Source organism: Fusarium odoratissimum (genome assembly GCF_000260195.1).
Source record: "Fusarium odoratissimum NRRL 54006 unplaced genomic scaffold supercont1.2, whole genome shotgun sequence".
Classification (NCBI taxonomy): Eukaryota; Fungi; Ascomycota; class Sordariomycetes; order Hypocreales; family Nectriaceae; genus Fusarium; species Fusarium odoratissimum.
Genome location: NW_022158688.1, coordinates 2,002,754 through 2,022,747, shown reverse-complemented (window position 1 = coordinate 2,022,747; position 19,994 = coordinate 2,002,754). Strand labels below are relative to the sequence as shown.

The 19,994-nt window shown below is 50.0% G+C and overlaps 6 protein-coding genes across 11 annotated transcripts in view; 2 read left to right on the top strand and 4 right to left on the bottom strand.

The window, feature by feature from the left end:
- Positions 1-587, top strand: part of FOIG_02312 (uncharacterized protein) — a 3,318-nt gene extending 2,731 nt beyond the window's left edge. Inside the window, exon 6 of the mRNA XM_031199571.1 lies at positions 8-587. Within this exon, the coding sequence (XP_031071608.1) occupies positions 8-303 (296 nt within the window). The 3' untranslated portion in view covers positions 304-587. The remainder of the gene's footprint in view (positions 1-7) is intronic.
- A 1,168-nt stretch (positions 588-1,755) lies between these two features.
- Positions 1,756-5,432, top strand: FOIG_02311 (uncharacterized protein). Of its 3 annotated transcripts, XM_031199569.1 has the most exons (7): positions 1,756-2,699; positions 2,753-2,811; positions 2,918-3,588; positions 3,643-4,636; positions 4,689-4,813; positions 4,955-5,062; positions 5,122-5,432. In XM_031199569.1, exons 1-4 carry the CDS (start codon positions 2,460-2,462, stop codon positions 4,557-4,559), a joined length of 1,887 nt encoding a protein of 628 aa, XP_031071606.1. In that variant the 5' UTR covers positions 1,756-2,459; the 3' UTR covers positions 4,560-4,636; positions 4,689-4,813; positions 4,955-5,062; positions 5,122-5,432. The 3 variants fall into 3 exon arrangements, with proteins under 3 accessions (XP_031071606.1, XP_031071605.1, XP_031071607.1); XM_031199568.1 differs by having other exon boundaries at positions 3,643-4,813; XM_031199570.1 differs by lacking the exons at positions 4,955-5,062; positions 5,122-5,432 and having other exon boundaries at positions 3,643-4,902.
- On the bottom strand, positions 4,703-5,535 carry FOIG_02310 (uncharacterized protein). Its single transcript, XM_031199567.1, has 2 exons — positions 5,109-5,535; positions 4,703-5,048 (listed from the first exon to the last, which is right to left on the bottom strand). Exons 1-2 carry the CDS (start codon positions 5,255-5,257, stop codon positions 5,033-5,035), a joined length of 165 nt encoding a protein of 54 aa, XP_031071604.1. The 5' UTR covers positions 5,258-5,535; the 3' UTR covers positions 4,703-5,032.
- A 65-nt stretch (positions 5,536-5,600) lies between these two features.
- Positions 5,601-8,709, bottom strand: FOIG_02309 (signal transducing adaptor molecule). 2 transcript variants are annotated; one of them, XM_031199565.1, is made up of 6 exons: positions 8,192-8,709; positions 7,933-8,093; positions 7,130-7,879; positions 7,004-7,076; positions 6,742-6,954; positions 5,601-6,687 (listed from the first exon to the last, which is right to left on the bottom strand). In XM_031199565.1, exons 1-6 carry the CDS (start codon positions 8,232-8,234, stop codon positions 5,999-6,001), a joined length of 1,929 nt encoding a protein of 642 aa, XP_031071602.1. In that variant the 5' UTR covers positions 8,235-8,709; the 3' UTR covers positions 5,601-5,998. The 2 variants fall into 2 exon arrangements, with proteins under 2 accessions (XP_031071602.1, XP_031071603.1); XM_031199566.1 differs by having other exon boundaries at positions 7,933-8,709.
- A 472-nt stretch (positions 8,710-9,181) lies between these two features.
- On the bottom strand, positions 9,182-13,339 carry FOIG_02308 (uncharacterized protein). Of its 3 annotated transcripts, XM_031199563.1 has the most exons (4): positions 12,200-13,339; positions 12,036-12,131; positions 10,893-11,988; positions 9,182-10,835 (listed from the first exon to the last, which is right to left on the bottom strand). In XM_031199563.1, the coding sequence occupies exons 1-4, from the start codon at positions 12,425-12,427 to the stop codon at positions 9,520-9,522; spliced, it is 2,736 nt and encodes a 911-aa protein (XP_031071600.1). In that variant the 5' UTR covers positions 12,428-13,339; the 3' UTR covers positions 9,182-9,519. The 3 variants fall into 3 exon arrangements, with proteins under 3 accessions (XP_031071600.1, XP_031071599.1, XP_031071601.1); XM_031199562.1 differs by having other exon boundaries at positions 9,182-11,988; XM_031199564.1 differs by having other exon boundaries at positions 9,182-12,131.
- Positions 13,340-14,318: 979 nt separating this feature from the next.
- Positions 14,319-19,860, bottom strand: FOIG_02307 (uncharacterized protein). The gene is made up of 2 exons (XM_031199561.1): positions 18,691-19,860; positions 14,319-18,643 (listed from the first exon to the last, which is right to left on the bottom strand). Exons 1-2 carry the CDS (start codon positions 19,350-19,352, stop codon positions 14,539-14,541), a joined length of 4,767 nt encoding a protein of 1,588 aa, XP_031071598.1. The 5' UTR covers positions 19,353-19,860; the 3' UTR covers positions 14,319-14,538.
- Between the last annotated feature and the right edge of the window lie 134 nt (positions 19,861-19,994).

The following is a 19,994-nucleotide window of genomic DNA, read 5'->3' as shown; positions in this document are numbered from 1 at the left end:
AACGGAGGTCAGGGAGGTGATCAGAACGGAGGCCAAGGCGGTGGCCAGAACGGAGGAGACCAAGCTGCTGATGCCGGTGGTGACCAGAATGCTGGTGGCCAAGGCGGCGACCAAAACGGAGGTCAGGGCGGTGACCAGGGCGGCCAAGGTGGTGACCAGAATGGCGGCGGTGGTCAGGGAGGTCAGGGAGGTCAGGGTGGCCAAGGCGGTAACGGAGGTGGTTTCGGTGGTGGTGGTTTCGGTGGTTTCCAAGCGGCTTCAGCAGGGGGTGAGTCTGGCAACAAGACGGCCTCGGCAGCATGAAGACTATGACTGGTTATCAAAGAGGGATAGACAGAGCCATTCGACTTGGCCGTGGCCCTGGCGGTTTTCGGTGTGAGTATCAGTGGTGGTCCCTAATTCGAGAATACTATTTCGCTCGAACAAGGACAGTAATCAGGGTGGAGTTTGGGTGTCTGCCTAGTTAGAATGGTTTTGGGTTTACATACATCTATGGACAATAGATGATGGATGGATATGAGCTGGAGGTGAATGTACGTCAAGATATGTTGTTTATTAGTTGAATAAGATTTGGTCACTTAAACACGATTGTCTTTGGAGTTGTGATTATCTGCTCCGATAGCTGGTCGCTCTGTGTATACACTGAAAAGAGCAAGACAATGGTGTTGAGGCGTGGACTGGACTATACTTGGTCAGGGTAGTTGTCGCAGAGTTGTGATATGAAACGGGCCTATCAGGGCTCAAACGACAACAGTTTCGTAGCGAGTATAACAAAAGATCAAGTGGGTGTTCAAGTTATAGGATGGCAGTTATATGTAACAGTCATCAGCATGGACAGGGAAACCGTTGCACAGCCTACTTTGATTTTAGGTAAGTTTGAGGGCTCAAAATAGCTTTTTTTTTATGGTGGTCCTATGTCAAAGTAACATGATATTCTTGCGGATATAGAATGTAGTTTTAGCCAATCAAGCACACAATTTCATTCTGTGGGCAACCGACACTCTCGGAGACCTTCTCTCTCACATTGTATCTGCACATGAACCACTATAAATGACGACCTTATATAAGGTAGTCTTTGTTAACTTCTCCTGGATGTTTCTGTTTGTCAACGAGTTAGTTTTTTTTTTTTTCATGATTGACACGACTATGTATATGTAAGTTTGTTACCCTGTACACAAGACATGCTTGCCTGGGAGCTTTCAATAGTAAATAAAAATATATTTAAATATATATAGAGAATCTCGGTAAATAATCCATATGGCCTGGTGGTCTCCTTCGAGGAAAGATATAAGTGTCGGAGAATGCCAAATGCCCGCTGGACTCTTGTGTAACCATGAGCATTTGGGAGAGGGGATTATCACACGTCAACATACAGATGTAGTGGGTAAGAGGGTCGCAAAACCGATGAACTGTTAATTTACTCTTATCGTTAATTTAGAGCATATTATTGCTAGAATTGGCCTTCAAAATCACCAGAGTTTCTTTCTTCTAGTAACTTTAGAGGTTAAGGTAGGGAGTAGTATAACTCAAGGTCCGACTTGCTAGTGATACTTTATCCTTGAGTTCTGCAACGCAACTGCCTTGTCAAAAGTATGAGTAAGACACACCTTCTCCCGCTATTTGCCCGCGGTGAACCTGAATTTCCATACTGCAATGAGGTAGCACTTGAACCACTGACTTTGTGTTGAATTCATATGAGACATTCGCTTGCTCTCCCTCCAGCCAACATCAAGCATCCCAGTCCCACAGGCATTGGCATCAGGTCTTGATACATGAGACAGAAATTCAACACTGTTTACTGCTTTTGTCAACAGAGGGATCGCCACAGACCAGTCTAAGGCCTGAAAGCAGTTGAGTTTCGCCTCGGCTGACCACATTCCAAGCAACCAACCATCAAATACAAGGTCCGCCAGACCTTGTCCTGACAAAAAGAACCCTGTTCCAGAAGAAGGTATATCCGCTCTCCCCGCCCAAGCAGGCCTGGCTCATCCAACGGCCTCAGCGAAATAAACTCGAAGCCTTACCTCGTCTCGCCTAGGGCCACGGTCCATCCCTAGCCTAGACCACTCTGTCTGACGCCCGACACGACTCATGGAAGCACAAGATCATGGATAAGGGTCCTAGCCTGGGATCACTCGTAGGGATCTGCCGATCATTTATGGGTTGGGTTCTGCCTCCAACTTATGTGCTGACAATGTTGTACTCACAAGAGAAAACATCGACTGCCTCTACCACCGGTCACACGTAAGTGCGAGATACAACTCGATCGCCATAACTCGGAGATATTCCAGCGGCTGATGATGAGCCATCTCGAATCTCCGAGTGATTGCACTTCCTGACGTGGCTTCTCAGATTATGCTGGGACTTTCTCGTATCCTCAACACCGCAGAGCATAGACCAGACCTGAGTTGAGACATTTCAGAGGAACTTGACTGTCAAGGATTTCAAAAATAAACACCATGTCGAATCTCAGCCATATTGGCGTCGATGGCTATATAGGAAAGGAGAGGGAATTCGAGACATTCGGCCCTGAAGATAGTGGGGATGGCTCAGGCAGCCCCCAGCCGACTGTCAACGCTGAGGAGATCATCATGGCTGATGGTACTGTCGAGTATGTTGACAAGAATGCCTTCGGCGATGAGCTCGACCGAATGCCTAATGGCTACTATCGGAGTCCTCAGTTCATTGGTACTCTTGCTGTAAGTCTGATATCCAGACCGAGACTGAGAGGGGTACTGATTTTGTTCCATAGGCGCAGTGTCTAGCAAGTACTTGCGCATACCTAGGATGGGTGCTCCCCTCAAATACTCTGTATGTGTCTTCATCTTGCATTTGCCCCTGTATCAGCCGATCCTTTTCTATGGTACCGTAAGAACTGCGCATGTTCTGTCGAGATTACTAACGTGGATTGCCACAGCGCTTTGATAAATGCCGACATTGGTCCTTCCGCTCAAATCGCATGGGTAGCGACTATATGGACTATGGGATCTTCTATTGGCTTTCTCATCATTGGCCGTCTGTCCGATCTATATGGCCGAAAGTGGATGGTCATGAGCACTACTCTACTGGGCCTCATCGGTTGCATTATTGGTGGCACCGCAAAGAGCTTAGGTATGCTCATCGCTTCGAATGGGTGCAATGGTCTTGCAGCTGCTGGGCAGCTCTCCTTTGGCATTGTCTTAGGTGAACTTGTTCCCAACAAGCATCGAGGTCCCATCATGGGTTTTGTCTTCTTGACGTCGATCCCATTTGGAGTCTTTGGCCCAGTCGTAGCCCGAACGATGATCGAGAACATACATGAAGGCTGGCGCTGGAGTTACTATCTGGGCATCATTCTGAGTGTAATCACTCTGGCTCTATATCAGTTCCTCTACCACCCACCAACCTTTTCTCAACTCCACGTCGGGAAGACGAGAATACAGCAAACCAAAGAGCTTGATTGGATTGGCATGTCTCTTTTCACTACTGGATGCGTTCTCTTCCTCGTTGGCCTTTCTTGGGGCGGTACGACATATCCTTGGAAGAGTGCTGAGGTATTGTGCACATTAGTCACTGGTATAATGACCCTTGCCGGCTTCTTTGTATATGGTATGGTTTCTTGATCTCAAATTTCTCTTCAGAGTCCGCTAATACTGTAGGAAGAGGCCCACTTCTGTTCTGTAAAACCCCTGATTCCGTCCAGTGTTTTTAAGAACACTGGGTTCGTCGCAGTAGTCACCTGTGCGACTGTTGCCTCCATGGTTTACTACTCCTTGACAGTTCTCTGGCCTACAATTATCAGCGCACTGTACACCACAGATTCCATCAAAGTTGGCTGGCAGAGCTGCGTGATTGGTGGTGGAGTTGTTCTGGGCCAAGCTATGTCAGGTCTCGCTATTGCCTATGTTCCTCACCTCAAGATCCAGTGCATATGCGCTGCTGCTCTTGTTATGACTTTCATCACGTCGATGTGTTCCCTATCTCCTGACCGGTGGGCAAATACAATCGCATTCGGGTTGATTGCATGCACTGCCGTTGGGTACATTGAGAATGTTGCAGTCACCTGTGTAACTCTGCTCTGGGAACCCCAAGATATCGGCCTAGCATCTGGCATTCTTGGATCGATTCGTGCCCTCGGTGGTGCCATTGCTCAGGCTTTGTATGTCTCTATTCTCAGCAACGAGTTGACCAGGAAGATGCCCGAGTACGTGACCCCAGCTGCAACTAAACTTGGTCTGCCAACCAAATCCCTACCTTCACTCTTTGAGGCTATCAACAAAGGCGATTACTCAGATGTACCCGGTATCAACAAGGCCATCATTGAATCAGTCGGAGATGCCGTTGTCAAAGCCTACACCAACTCACTACATTATGTCTTCTACGCCACTGTACCGTTCTCATGTATCATGCTTGTCGCCGCTTGCTTGGTTCCCGACGTCAAAAAGTTCTTGACGTACAATGTTGCAAAACGTCTCCAGGATAAGAGCTTCCGTAAATCCTCTACCGAAGCCAACGAGGTCGCGGTTCAGGCCATGAATGAATGTCATCCAGATGAGGCTGAAGTGGCATCGCATGTGTAGACTTTCTAGCAATTTTCTTCAGACGGCTGCGATGTTACGAACTGTGTATAAGGACGGGAAATGATACGTGGTAATGGGTAACTAGAGCTTGACAATTCTTTATGGGACGATACTGATATGAATCGATAGAGTAACATCGATTAGCGGACAGTCGGAGACTAACTCCGTAAAATTGATCAAGACGTCGAGTAAGCAAACTCTTAACATGGCATTGAGGGTTTAGACATGCCAGTAGAAAAGAATATGTAAACCTAGTAAGTGACATGTTCAGTTCAAGTTCGAATTCAACGAGCTTTAGTCCTACTCGTGCAGGATGGAGACGCTTTGGAGGTTGAAGGACACGCTTAAATATTATGAAATTCTTATCTGCTCAAGCCTTTAACACATCCAAATAGAAGAGTTCTTAGAACTGTCTGAAAACGCCAAACCAAATCACTATAATCGAATCAACCACGGGCTAGAGAGCTCAGTCTCTAACCGCGCTGAGGACTATCGAAATATCAGTAAGTATGACTCCAACTACTCAACCCATCGAAGGACCGAACTCACGCGCAACCTTGAGGAGTAACTACGCCAAAAGGACAATCGCCAGAGAGCTTCTCAACGATCTGGTTAAAGAAAACAGGCGTGACGACAATGCCGGCGCTGACGAGCGAAGCAGCCGCAGAGAGAAGCGTGACAAAGACTGTGGTCTTCATGTTGATGATGCCGATGATGAATATGAATATGTGTATAGTGGCGTGATATTGAGCGGCCAGAAGAGAGTGACACTTGAAGTTACAGAACCAGCTGAAACGACAAAAAAATTAACTACCTAGACAGGGTAGAAGAGAAAGAAATGCGTAGGGCAAAGAATTAATATATATTTTTTAATATGTTTAAGGGAAGAACAAAAGAGGAGGGGGAAAGGGAGACAGAGAGGAAAACGGGGGCGGGAGGCGGCAAAAAATAGGGTGTTACAGGGGCGAGACGGTCGAGGTTTCAGGTTGTGAAACGAAACGAGGCCGTTACTGGTTCGCGAGAGGGAGACTATTATCGAACATGGATATATCATCCGATCCAAAATATTTGAATAGAACATAAAAAAGCATAGAATTAATGTCATGAACTACAGAGTGGGAGACATTCAATCCGAAGCTTGCTTTGACCTGGTCTTTAATTCTCAACATAAACCCCCCCTAGTCCAGCCCATCATCTATAACGTTGCAATACGCAAACTAATCCAACTAGCGACTATAAGGCAACTCGTATGGAATAGACATGGCAAATAATAAATATAACGATCAGAAGCTTCAAGGACCAAATCAACAGGAGCCCAGGAATGATCAACCCAAGCAAAAAAACTTGACCACTAAAACAAAAAGTCCCCGCGTTATGCACGCGTCAGGAATGTATTGAAGCTATAGCAGCAGTCGACTATCCTCCAAATCATCAAATCCTTAGTAAACTCCACCGCTTTGATAGTAACTGTCTGGTGCAGGAGCCGAAGGACCATCGCCGGGTGGCACATAAGGCTTGTATTGAGCCTGACCACCAGCACCACCTTGGCTGGGCAGACCATGACGAGCGTCATATCCGCCGGCATTTCCAGGGTTCAGAGGGGGAGGTGTCATGACACTCTGAGGAGGAGGGGGAGCTGACCCTGTGGGCATGGGAGGGACTTGGGAAGGGTTGTAGCTCTGGTATTGTTGAGGCTGCTGCTGATGCGTTGCATAAGGACCAGGGGGTGGTGCGCTGGCGTTCTCGTTGGGCTCTTCAGGAGAATACACCGAGCTTGAAAATGTGGCAGCCGAAGTCGGTTGGTGTGGGTTGTTGGTTGCTATAGGGGAATCGTAGACAGATGTAGCCAACTCTTGGGCTCCGTATGTGCTACCAGGCCGTCCTCCCGTAGGCGCTTGCGTGTAAGGGTTGTTGCTCTGAGATTGGTTGTAAGGGTTGAAGTTCGGGCCCGGTGTCGAGGTATTGATAGGGGCTGGCTGTTTACCATTGGAAGGAGACTCGTTCCGGGGAGGGTAGGGCTGCGAACCAGCGGGCACCTCAGCTCCTGCTACATAGAAAGGTGCCGGTTGACCTTGAGGTTGGTTCTGGAAGTTAGGGGGAGGAGACGATGCTTGATAAGGAGGTTGTTCTGTAAAAGGTCAGAAAGAGGTTCTTCCATTGCAAGGGCAAAGGACCATCATACCTTGTGGGCCAGGAGTATAATATCTTGAGGGGTCCTGAGGAGCTGCTCCCTGGGGAGGATATCCGCCAGCTTGAGGATAGCCCTGACCGGGACCCGGTCGCATTGCGTATTGCTGGTAGTTGTGCTGAGGAGGGTGGGCCATGGAAGACTCCAACAGAGCCTCGTAGTCCCGTCTAGCCTTGATGAACTTTTCGTTCAGCTGTGTAAAGTCATCTGAGGGATGTTAGTATCATATCCAATCCTGGGGGCCTCCAATGCTTGCCCTTCTTCTGAGAGTACTTCTCGATCAGCTTGATAAGCTTGGGTCGAATCGCAAGAGTCTGGTGGTAAAGCTTCTGCAGAACCTGTTAGCATACTGAAAATATTCTGCATCATACTGGGTGCTTACGGAAATCTCCTCGTTATCTTCCTCTCGGGGCGCTGTGTTGGAAGTGCTCAATAACGTGAGGAGCTTCTCAACGTTCTTGATCTCGGCGAACACCTCGGCTTCCATCTGAGCCTCGCGTTGTAATTCATCCGGTGTGGGATCGGTGAGCTTTTCGACATAGTTGAGCGGGAAGATGCCAGTCTTGCCCCTGAGAGAGCCTCGCCACCAGTCCTTGTATACACTCTCGAGAACAGCAATCACATCACCCTTCTTGAATTCCAGCTCTCCGGGCTCAGAAGGAGCAAAGTCGAAGAGCGCACGTACCCGGCTCACCGTGGCCGCTGTAGTTCCAGCTGGCGCAGAAGGAGCAGGGCTCTCTGTCTGGCCACTAGGACCGGCTTGTGCGCCTGGACTGCTTGCAGCAGTCTTCTTGCGCTCCTCCTCCTGCAGACTCAATTTGAGAGCCATCTGCAATTCATCCTCTTCCTTCTGGCGATCGAGCTCGGTGAGGCCCTGCTTTTGAGGAGCACTTGGGGGCTGGATGTTCGGGTTGCTTCGTGTGGCACGGTTGTAGGCATCGCTCATAATGCCCAACTCGGGATCGCTGCTGAACATCTCGGACCAGCTCTTCATGTGCTCGATAATTTTAGACTTGACTTGTGTGTGGGTATTACGGTCGTTGGTAAGACGGAGGAGGGCATCCGTAAAGGCACGGCTGGAAAGTTCACGGTGCATGTTCTTCCCACAGTTTTGGGCTAGTGCATGCGCAAGCTGATTGAGTCAGTAAAACAAGGCTTCACATGACGGCGTGGTATTCAACATACCTCAAGAGTGTAAAGCTGGACATTGGCGTTGCGATGCGCAAGACGTCTAATGATGCTCTGAACAGCCTCCTTGGGGCCATTTTGGTCGTTGCCTACTTTGTCGCAGACCTCGATAATGGCGCCCCAATCCTCAGACGTGAGGTTCTCGTCGGTGGCCTTGGCTATACCGGTGTTAGTCGCAAGAAAGCACATATCGAGACGAGAGAAAGTTATTGAGATTCTCTTGCCCGAACCCAATAAAGCGGAGGGCGCTACATACTGACGACCTCATCATAAGGGCCTGCTGCTGAGGCTCGGAACATGGTGGTTGGCGATTTGACTTGGGGTATCAGTTATTGGCGGGGATGTAGTCAACGCGAGAGAGGCGCGGGATGAATTCGTCGGCTGAGAGCCTTGGGTATCTAATGCGAATATCCACCGTATATATAGAAGAATAGTCTCGACGAAACCGACGATGTTGTTGTTTGGTGGTGGAAGAAGGCTGGTGATAATGATGCGAGATGCGAGACGAAGGTCCCGTACCAAGACCCTGGGTTACGTCGTCGGTGGTCGCACTCCACAGGCACGTCACTTCTGGTTTGCTCGATTACTCTCAAAGGGTAAGTAAAGCGTCGTAGGCGTCTGGCGTTGTCTTCAGGGCGAGATAATAGTGAATGGGTCGAGTGTGAAAAACAAAACGAACTCGTTAATAAAGTAAGGCAGGCCCGTGAAGAGAGTTTGTAGGTAGCGAGTGTTTAGCAGAACAGGCTTCCAGCTTCGCTTTTACCTTTCGCTCGCTCTGATGACGAACGAGCGGCGAGGGAGGTAGCGGGGCTGAGCTACCTACCCCGACCCAGAGGACAAGCTCCCTGGCCCATGTGGCTTGAAGGCCACGCGTGCGCCACAACGACGTCCTTCGCTAGCAACCACATTCAGAAGTGCACAGCCAACTTCTTGTCGATCAGGTTTGATTCCATTTTTACTATCATCTGACTCTCTGACATTGGCGAGATTCTATTAAGATCTGCCATACATCTACTGGGCTGAAGCAAGCTATATAGTCATTCACTGGTAAAAACTAATACGAAATATGCTGTTTCTATCCGTTTTTACGGAAGAATTACTTTCACTGCGGAGCCTTTAATTACTCGTCTTCAACTTCGTGACGAGTTGCGCGTCCCTTATCCCTTTGGTGACGTCCTTACGTGGCGTGGTCCTCGGATTGGGCATTATCGGACAGAGTCCCAAGCTTCGCATCAAGAGCAAACACCCCTTGGCACGTATATCCCATGAATAATGTAAATATTCTGTGGCTCGCCTAAAAAGAGGGATGCCGCTTGCTAACGCTACAGTCAACGCTGCTTTGAATCGTATCAACCTATGAATAATGTATACAAGTCCATATACGCCGCTTCCATCCATCCATACATAAATAACCTGGCAATCTACTGTATCACGCATCCAATGCGCCATCCTGCCTGCAACTCCACTGCCTTTGAAACATAACTCGTGGCTCTAATGAAGCTGGGGTGTCGTTGCTCTCACTTTGCCGTTAGATAGATCTTGTATGTAATTTGTGTCCAAAATTCATATTCCGATATGTCATTCTCACCAACCCCGTCTTGAAGCACCACGGCTTTCGTATCCTCCCTTATCTGATGTAGCATTTGTTGCCCCATGGGCGCCGCTGCGGGCTTCTTCGATGCTTCGCCGACCCTGCGGATCCATTTCTGACAGGTCAAAGACCAGAGGCTCCTCGTTAATCGAGTCATCGTCACCCCGGACCTGTCTGGTGATAGATCCGGTAAAGCTTCCACGCGATGATTGCGGCGGTGTCTGCTTATGTGAAGCCATACCCATATACCGCCTTCTACCAAAAGGTGAGCTAGACGCTGCTGTCGGTATCAGCCCCTCAGGAGGGTTCTCTTCTGACAGACCGCGCTGCATCATCCCTGGCGTGTCAGAAGTCTCGATTTCAGCAGCTGGTTTGAGTTCATCCGATCCCCTTTGAGTTGACCCTCCCTCGAGCTGCATCTGCCTACCCAGCAAGATGCTTAGAGTAGGTGGTTCTCTATCATCAGCACCTAAGCTGATAGATCGGTGCGCAAAAGCGGAGTCCGGCTCATCTTCATCCGCCATCGACCGATTGTGGAGCGCAACAGAGCTCGCCCTTCGCTCATACGTGGCTAGCCGAGGTGACAATGGAATGTCGATGGCTGTCGTTCCATCTTGTGTAACCGTATTCTCTCTGATCGTCCCTGGTGCAGGGTTATTATCAGATGCTCGCCCCTGACGTGAAGTAATTCGTCCTTGGCCAGTGTAATCAATAATCGAGTTCTCGCTCAATCTTGACGGAATTGCTGGCGTGTGGGGTGTATGAGGTGAGAGTGGCTTCCCAGGAGACGACGAAGCAGACACAGAAGCTGGTGCAGTCATCCCAGGCACACTCGTCAATTGTCGACTGGATGAGCTCGATGACCTCTGCATTTGTACAGACGATGTCATCGAATCCGTGAGCGCGTTATTGGAGTCCCTCATTTGATGAAAGCGCGATAGTTGCGCCACAGTCTTGTTAGTTGCTGATTCACCTTTCTTTGAGGGACCAAAGCTCTTCAAGGTCTTTTTACTGTCCAGTGCGCTGATAAAGTCTGAGAGGTGTTTATGGTCGTTCTGGAGCGAGTCTGAGCTAGTTCCTGCGACCTCATCCAGGAGGTCAGATCCTGGCTGTGCCACCGATGAGGCCAAACTCTGCCTGCCACTGCTGCCCTGCTCGTCATCACCAGCCCTGCTGGCTCCTCCAAAAGATAGACGACCACGGCGATGTGTGAAACTGCTACTATAGCGACTAGTCGATGCTGGTCGCGGGGAGCTGGCAACAGCAGGGTCTGTAGATGCCGGAGGAGGAGGACCACCCCGCAGAGAAGCTGGCATGCCAGCAGTAAGAGATGTTCGGTTTCCTGCTTGCTTAAGGGAAGGAATACCTGGACGAGTCGACGTTTGAGGAGAAGCCGGCTCAGGATCAATCTGCCTTGGGACAGGCGAGCCCGAGAGCGAGCCCGCCTTGAAAGGCTGAAAAGATACTGAAGGACGCCGGCTTGAGCCCTCGGTCGTTCGCAAAGGGGGTCGTGCTGCACTTTGACGTACTGGCAAAGAGCTTGGACCACCCACACTATTCTGTGCTGGCAGAGACTCTGGGGGTGAGCTTGTGTCGGAGCCTGGTGGTCGCACCGATCTCAAAGCCGAGATCGGGCTGGTCCCCATTGGGACATTAGTGTGAAACGTTGAAAGACTTCCATATGCCTGCTGCATATCACTCAAGTTTGGACGCGAGCGGTTGTCACGCAGTGACCCTGCCTCCGTTATCTGCGCTCTTGACTGGTCATTCAGCGGTGGAATGGAAGGTCGGAAAAAGTTCTCGTCCACTCCCATGAAACGAGAACTCAGTAGAGCCTCAGAGTCATCCACGCGGAAGTTGCAATCATTGCGATAGGTGACAGTAGTGCTTAGTCGTCCAACGGGCACCTCTAAATCGCCAAACATGTACTCCGTCACGGGGTCTGGTCTGCCGTCAATGGGAAGACGCAGCTGATCATTACGTGAGCGATCAGACTGAGATAAACGTATTCGGCATCGTGGAATAAGCGCCGGGTGTGAGTTCTTGGCGGGACCTTGGCTGGCAAACTTCCATGCTGGAAGAAGGCGAGTCGTGATGAAAAGAGACCGGAAGAAAACAATGGCCTTCTTGTAGATGGTGGGTAGGATCGGGCCAAAGTCCGTGGGTATTACGCCTGAGTACTTGAGCTCGACTCGCCACCTCTCAATGATAACCTCGTTGTTTCTCCGGGATGCGCCAGACGAGCTATCGGTAGAGGAACCGGATGAGTTCAGCTGTTCCATCACATCCCATCTCTTGCCAGCCTCATCAACGATGACTAGACTCTGACTGTCTTTTAATCGAGAGGTATCTAGATATACCTCGATGACCATTGGAGGAGGGGGGTTATCGAAGCTACCGCAAGTCTTCCAGATCTTGAGCTCATCTCGAAAGTCATCAATCTCATCCGTCTCTATTTGGAACTACCCCAATATTAGCGACTGAGTGTGCAAACAGGCTGCAAACCTACCCATTTGTTGGGTTTCCGCCCACCGTTGGCCCCGCGCGCAGGCTTGGATTTGATGCGTGAGTCGAGGACGAGTACGGCTGCCTTTGCATAGAAGTTCTGCAGGGGAGAGAACTTGTTAGCAACGGACCTTGACCAATGTATTCTTGAATCCCGGCCATTCATACCTGTACTATTTGATCGAGCTTCTTGATCGAGTCGGCTGGAGGCGCCGGTGTCGGCATATCTCCAATAGTTGGCGAGCTTGGTGTGTCTCTACCAGCAACATTAGAGCCAGCTCGAGGTCGGGATCCCAATGCAGCTTCTCTGGTGCTGTTGGATCGAGATGGAATGGTTGGATGGTGCGTTGCACCTGGGGATGACACCCGGGCTGGGCCACGGGGTTGTTGATGCATCGTTATCGGTTATCGTATATCGTATCGTGTCGTGTGCGCAAGGAAGAGGGTACGGTCGTAATTGTTGGTTGATGGATGAATTGATCACGAACGTATAGGGATCTTGATCGGCCACGAGACCTGCTCATCCATAGTTCATGTCGTTCGAGGCAGTTCAAGTCGATAAGGGTGAACGGAGAACGGAGGAGTTGATGGATCGGTAGTCGGCGGTGCTTGGGTCGGGGGAGTGTGGAGGTAAAAGTGTAGGCAAAAGTGTAAAAAAGAAGAAAGAAAAGCAAAAGGCAGAAAGCTCAGGCCCAGGTCCAGGTCCAAGCCCAGGTATCTCCTTGCTGTCGGTCGGTGAGATGCAGACGCAGATGCAGGCAGCCAAACGCAACTCCCAGTCCAGGGTCGTTGTCGTTGTAATAGGTCTGAAGTGAGGTGTGAGAGAAGAGGGTCTAACACTGTACAGTACAGGCCAATCCAGTCGCACTAACAAGAGCCCAGAGATGGTACAGGTACTGCGGTTTGCTTGTGCAAGGCAAGGTACTTGTTTGTGTCCGCAAATAGAGATAAAACAAGACGATAGGTCGCGGGTTGCTGCAGCAGGCCCAACTCTGAAATAGAAGCAAGTTTGATTGTGTTTTGTCAGAGCCGGAATGACATTCCAACGGCGACGGGATGAGAGGGAAAAGGTACAGTAAACAGATAGAGACAGAGACGGAAGAGGTCACCACCAACGACCTCGTGATGGGATGGGCGACAGGGAGTGGATTGGATAATAATGGGTTGTCGTCATCGGCTAGAGCCTCACGTCACAGTCACAGGGCTCATGGGCACGTCTTGCGCCTGAGTCGAGTCAGCTATTAGTTGATCAACACAAGATGAGAATAATAAATGTTGGATTTACCGCAACTTGTCCATGTCCAAATTATATGAGCGAGTTTTCTAATCTATCTCGCTCATGTCTTGTGACCTGCCGTAGACTACAAGATAACGATCCATCCATATTCATATCAATGCATGCATGGACCTCAAAACACCGGCACCTCAGACAGCCCTCCACTGAAGGGGGGGCTCGGATCGTACCCAACAGGGGATCTCGGTCAGTGCATTTCAGTGGATGCTTTCGATAATCCCGGGGGCTTTAAGCGCCTCCATGATCCATCCCCGATGGAAACCCACCTCCATTCATTTGCCCGGCCTGGCTACTCCAACCCCAGAGTTTCCATAAGTCTTAGAGCACAGCATCACGCAATTCAAGGGCCTTCAAGGACATATGCAATGCATTGACCCTATTTCACTATCATTAAAGAACTTCTGCTATAAACTAGGCAGAACATCCTTCATTACCCCGTTCGTCTCTTCTGGTTGGCTCATGGTGGTTGTCACATCTAAGCACCAGTCATAGATGGGATGTTGACTCATGACATTCCCCTCCTCTCCCCGACTCTTTTCCACGAACGAGATAAGCCCTTCAGCTTATCTTCAAGCTGAGAGGCGTTGCCTGCTTGGCCGCAATGCTACTCTCCGTTATCGTAATGCTTCTGCCTCTGGTATGTATCTGTAGCCTTCTCTATGCAGTCTAGCTTTGTAGATCCGGAACGTTTCACGCCTTTCATCAGACGATCTCCACATGTCCGCCCTCGATAAAAGCTGTTCTCTCTCATTGTGGAGGGACGACCATGGCACTCTCACGGCAACCTTGAGAGTCACTCTTGGCGAATTAGAGACTCGCCTTGATGGAGTTACATAGCATATTATGTGTTACACTCACATACTGAGCTAAACTCTTCATGTAATACAGTAAAAGGAGAGAATAAAGTCCCAATTGATCGACTTGCTTAGGTCGGTTGAGTTGCTTCTCAAGGTTATCGCGATGGACCCTGCTGAATTACATCACCAAAGTAACATGTTTCACGGTTTATCAATATGTCTACAATTCTTCTATTCAAGCTGGAGAGGGTCATATATACGTTATTCTTAGCAATTACAGCCAAGATCAAGTCAATAAGTACAACGAAACAAGTCCACCGATCATGCACTCTACACCGTATACCGTGTGCCCAATGTCCCTTTGAGTCCTATGCTCCTCAAGGTCAACACTTCCACTGCCATATTCATCATGCAGCCTAGGACTTATTGCCACGTCCCTTTCCTCCCCTGCCACGGCCACCCCCGACTCCACCTCCACCTCGTCCGCCTCCCGATCCCCGAGTGTTTGTGTTGCTTGAGCCGGCAGTGCCTCCGCCTTTACTTCCGTTTGCGCCGCTTTGCCCGCTGTTTGTAGCCGCTTCACCGGTGCCTTTGGCTTTACCACCTCGTCCTCGCCGACCACCCCTTTTAGTTCCCTTGTTGTCCTTTTCTCGGCCTTCCTTCTGCTTTCGCCTGGCCTCTTCCTCTTGTGTCCTTCTGCTCTCTTGGTCCCACCACTCTTGGAACGCTTGCTCTTGCTGAATCTCTTGTAGTGAACGCTTCGCAACCGCTTCCTTGACGGCCTCCTGCTCGCGCTTCTGCTGGCCAATAATATCAGCCATACTGAATCCGAGCGTAGGCTCCGCTTTTGGTGCCGGTGTAATGTACGACTTGGAGTGTGGTACCAACGGCTTCTTAGGCTGCTGCTCTGTCGAGGGTCCTGCAACAATTGCGGGGGAGCTGTTGGTTCGACCCTGACCCGGGAACCTTGTGTCGGGTGACGCAGTACGCCGTGTCGCCGTCTTTGCTCTCGTTTCTGAAGCGACCAGAGGTTTTGCGTTAGCAGATACCCCCCTTGGCATGTTGGATTCCGCGGACATGGCCTCTTTCAGTGACGTCTTGGGTGCCGGACTTGCTGCCTTCCAAGGCGCTGGTCGCCCTCCTTCTGGAACACTCTCCCAAGGTACATGGTTCGTCGACTCGTCCTTCGCTGCTGCTTCTGCTGCTGCCAATGCCTGAAGCTGCCTCTTCCGTTCTTTTTGAGATATCTTGGTCTGTGGTTTGTTTGCTGCAGCATCTTGCTTTCTCTGCGCTTGGAGCCCGGCAGTTAAAGCAGACGTAGACGCCTCAGACATAATATCTTTTAGATCCAACTTCGAAGTGGCTAATTTTGACGCTGACCATGGAGCGCCGGGCTTTGACATTGCACCGCCCGGTGTCTTCAAACTGCCCAGTTCGGATGGTTGAGACTCGGGGGACATGGAAAATGCGAGAGGAACTGGGCTGAGGGCCGAGCCTGCAAGCTCCTTGCCCTTTGATTCCCGCCATGCTTTGGGAAGCTGCGGCATGTCGTCTATCTCCGGAGGCGAACGAAGATTTACAGCTTCATTCATGGGCGATCGTGGTTTAGCAGATAAAGACCCATCTTCATCCTCCATATCAAAGATCATATCTGCTTGCGACTGCTTGGGCCGAAGACTGGGACTGAAAGGCTCATTCCGCCCACCTCTGGACTTGCGTCGAGTTGTATCTGGAGTTTGGAGCGGACTGCCTTCATCTAGACTTCCCATTCGAGCCTTAAATGATGATGACAGTTTCTTCTCGTCATCCCGCTGAGATGCCTTGTAGGCCATCTCTTTGATCCTGGCCTGACGCTCCTCGTCGATATCAGCAGCCAACTCGGGATGACTTTCATGGAGTAGTAGCTCTGCTCTTCCGCTCCGTACAAATGGGAACCGGGCAAGTTGATTGTCTCGGACCACTTCATCAAGCTCCAGCAAGAGCTCTTCATCCAAGTCGTCAAGAAGGTGGTTCTCGAGCATGGATTCCAGTTGAAGGCAGATGTATTCAAGACCAGTATCTTTGAACTCTGTAATGGAGCAAGGACTTATCTCGTTGAGCAAGTTCGATATGTTCCTTGTTGTCACAAACTTGCCAATGAGACCTTGACAGACTTGGGACAATCTATCAAGCATCAGCTCATTTGCAGCACTCATCACATCAAGTACAAGCTCTGACAGCTCATCCAAATTAGACACCGAGACAGTATCAAAGAGCTCCCGTCCGATATCTGCATAGATAAAGGACATGACGTATTGGAATGTTTCAGGGTCAATGTGACTGAGGTCCACCCTGATCTTTTCCGCAGAGTCCATGCCATCGCGGCGTCCGGCGAGCCACTGGCCTTGAGACCGCCCGTTGAACAAAGCCTCGAAGAAAGGGCACCTTTGACACAATAGTTGGCTATGCGCCATGATGTCCTCTCCATCCAACTCAATGATGATATCGCCGTCGTCGAAGAAAGAAGGATCAAGGATTGCTTGTCTCAAATCGCCGTCTAGGGACTCTTCCACGCCGGTCTGTAGGCGGACTGCCGCCTCCAGTTTTGGAAGGGCAAGATTTGTTGCAACCTTCATCAGCTCTGTCCTAACTTGCCGGAAACGGAACGCAAGTGGAGGTGCTTCGCGCGTGTACTTCCACACTGGAACGAATCTGTCCTGGTAGGCATGGACAACAACATTCAGAACAGTGTAAGTGTCAACTTCAAACAACGTCAACAAGGCCTTGTCATCCACAACCTCGAGGCCGAAAGAGTCCGTGCTGAATGCTGATCCTCGTTCGCGTAACTCTGATAGTGCATGCCGTAAGACCGGGCTTCTGCCAGCAAGAACCCAACTGTGGACGGGGATTTTTATATCAGGCAAAGAGGAGGAACAGATTGCCATGTTCATGTCATCGTATTGGAAAGAGTTGATTTCCAGCCAGCGCCCCAAGTCTGTTTCGATATCGGCTGACCGTAGAATTTCGTAGGTAACAGGGTCTCGTTTCTCTCTAATAATGGCAGCTTCCCATGTTTTCCGAGTGCCTTTTGCTTCAGAGTGATGTTGTTGGGCCTCAAAATCACTGAGACAGAGTAGAGAACCAATATCGTCGCGAAGAGATTGCTCTCCAATCTCAATCTCCTCCGCCATAACTTTGCTATCCTTTCTGATAGCCGCAAAAGCGCCAAAAATGGAGCTTCTGACGGCAACACAGTTGGTGATGTATGGTACTCGCTGGAATTTGAAGTCTTTGCGCTTCGTGCCGCTTGATCCAAAAAATCCAGTTAGTTTGCCCTTTGTACGCTTTACACGATTCCATACAGCCCCTGATTCTGTGCAGATGATGACCGAGCCATGTTCCCCAACTCCGACAGATGCGACTCCGTCTTTGCGAGAGTCCCAGACGCATTGTGGCTGTGTAAGGGCATTCTTAATCTTGACTGGATTCGTAGTTGATGCAGCAGACTGACTTGGATCCCCCTTATCGTTCAAATGAAATGTGAAGAGATCACCGCGGGCAGTCACAGCAGCTATTGTCTCGCCACCCGCAGTGATATGGTCAATCTCCCTTCGACCGCCTGATTCATATCGTGTCATAGAGATGTTGTTCGCGAAGACATCGGGGAATGGAAACTTGACCAGATTATAACCATAGTGACTGAAGACCCAGACAGTGTGGTTGGAAAGCAGACAAATTGTGGCTTTGTCAATCGCTGATACCATCTCGATCGGGGCGGCGAGAAGAGAAGCAGCCACTTTTCTGGGGGTATGTTGAATATCAAGTGATCTCGAATCGGCGTCCATTAGAGCCAGTTGTCCGACATTACGACCCCAAGTAAATAGTGAGTTTCCTGTATGGGCAACAGAATGGTTTGCGGACGCAGCAACCCCTAGGACAACTTCTTTCTTGAGAGATCCAAAGACCTGGCGAGGAGTAAGGCTCATAGGTTCTTCATCTGCCTTCATCGGTGGAGGCAGAGCATATCCTAGCTGTGAGGCAGAATTCAGGCCCCAGGTCCAAAGTTCTCCATTATCGACAACGGCCATGGTATGATTCTGCCCAAGTGCCACTTGGTGAATCTTTTTGTCAATGAATGGGCCTTCAACAGGTACGAATCTGAATTGTGTGTTTTCGTCTCCCAATCCAAGTCGGCCTCCACGACCAACACCACAAACATACAGATTTGAGACCGGGTCGGTTGTCAGGATAGCACTATGCAGTTTGGACATAGAGACGTCTTGAATAACGAGCGGCCGGTTTCGAACCAGGGTCGGAATCTCATCCAGTTTCAACGAAGAAGGGGCTTCCTCATCCTGCTCGTCCAAGTGTGAGTGGTATAATCGATGCACGAGAAGTTCGGGCCTGGACAAATGAATACGATCAGGATACTGGCGATCGTCCTCATCGCCAACTCCAAGAGAAACGTTCTTGTTGCTGCCAAAAACAAAGAGTTCATCACCATCAATCGAGCTTCGCAATCCATGCGACGTCTTTACCATACTGTAGCAAGAATCAGCCAAGTCCTTTCTGTTTCCCGAGCCACCTACTGATGTAAACCATCACCTCCGCTATCAACGCTATCAGCGTCACTATCGGAATTGCTCCCATTTTCCATGCTCTTCAGAGATCTTGCGGCGATCGTTGAGTTGTAGACGTCAAAAGGACTGTTTCCCTCATGGTCTTTCGTCTTGATCAGGAGTCCGACTTTATTAACGGCGTTGAGATTATGGCTCGTCAAGTCCACTCGTTCCTTTTCCAACAACAGTCGCGCAATCGAAACATTTCCGGCGTATAAGGATCGATGGAGGGCATTCCAGCCACTCTCGGGATCTTGGACGTAGAGATCTATGGCAGGGTGTTCGATAAGAGCCCGGACAAACTCGTGGGCGTTCGGGTCGGTCGATGAGGCAGCACGAAGTAGAACTGTCAATCCAGCATGGTCGCGGCTGTTGACTTCTGTTCGTCCAAGATGTGTATTGCCGTCCTTCGATTTTCCGGGTGTCTGCGGATGGCCAGAAACTCGTCGTTGCTTATTCGCTGGTCGTGGAGAAGTCCCTGGAAGACCAGGGCTTACACCGAAGAGTGCACCAGTTCCTCCTATCGCAGGGCTCTTCGATAGCGACTGGGCATTATAGCTGGTTGGGGCCAGCAGACGCCGAAACCGGTCGACATCGTTTTCCCAGTAGGATTTCCACAATAAGTGACTCATGGGCAGGGGGCGAAAGAACTCTCCTGGGCGCGAAAGGCACCTCGCTGTGACGCTCGTTGGGTCACGGCCTGTTTAAAGGTGCAATTTGAAGCGCAGGAGAGCTTGAGATAGCGACAAGCCCAGGTGAAGTTGCGCAGAAGTTGAGGTTGCTGGCGCAAAGATTGCGACGGTTGCTTGTGATCGGTATAGGTTGCCACCCAGCGCGTGTTCGATCGACTATTAGGGAGAGCGTAAAGGGGCGCTGGTCGTTTTGGGTTTCGGATGGAGGGGAAATCTTTGTTGACAAGCGTCTGTAGTGTAACAGATGCAGGAACACTTTTCTTTAATCAGAAGACGAAAGGAATGGGATTTGTCAGATCGGGATGGTGAAGAGGCGATGTCATTAATGACCTTGAGATTCGATACCGAGGGGCCAGCCAATTGTGCGCGTCAGCAAGTGCATTCAGCATGGTGCCCCAAAAACGTGCCCCAATCGCAACCCTGGTTACCAGCTAGGGGAGACAGGGCGTCAAAAGAGGCCCGGTAATATTGAAAGTCTGGTATTTGATTCTTATAAATTTTAAGCATCCATTCTCAATTAGAAGATAATCCCGTTTCTCAGAGTGTTATATCTTACCAATATTGCTATTATGCACCACATGT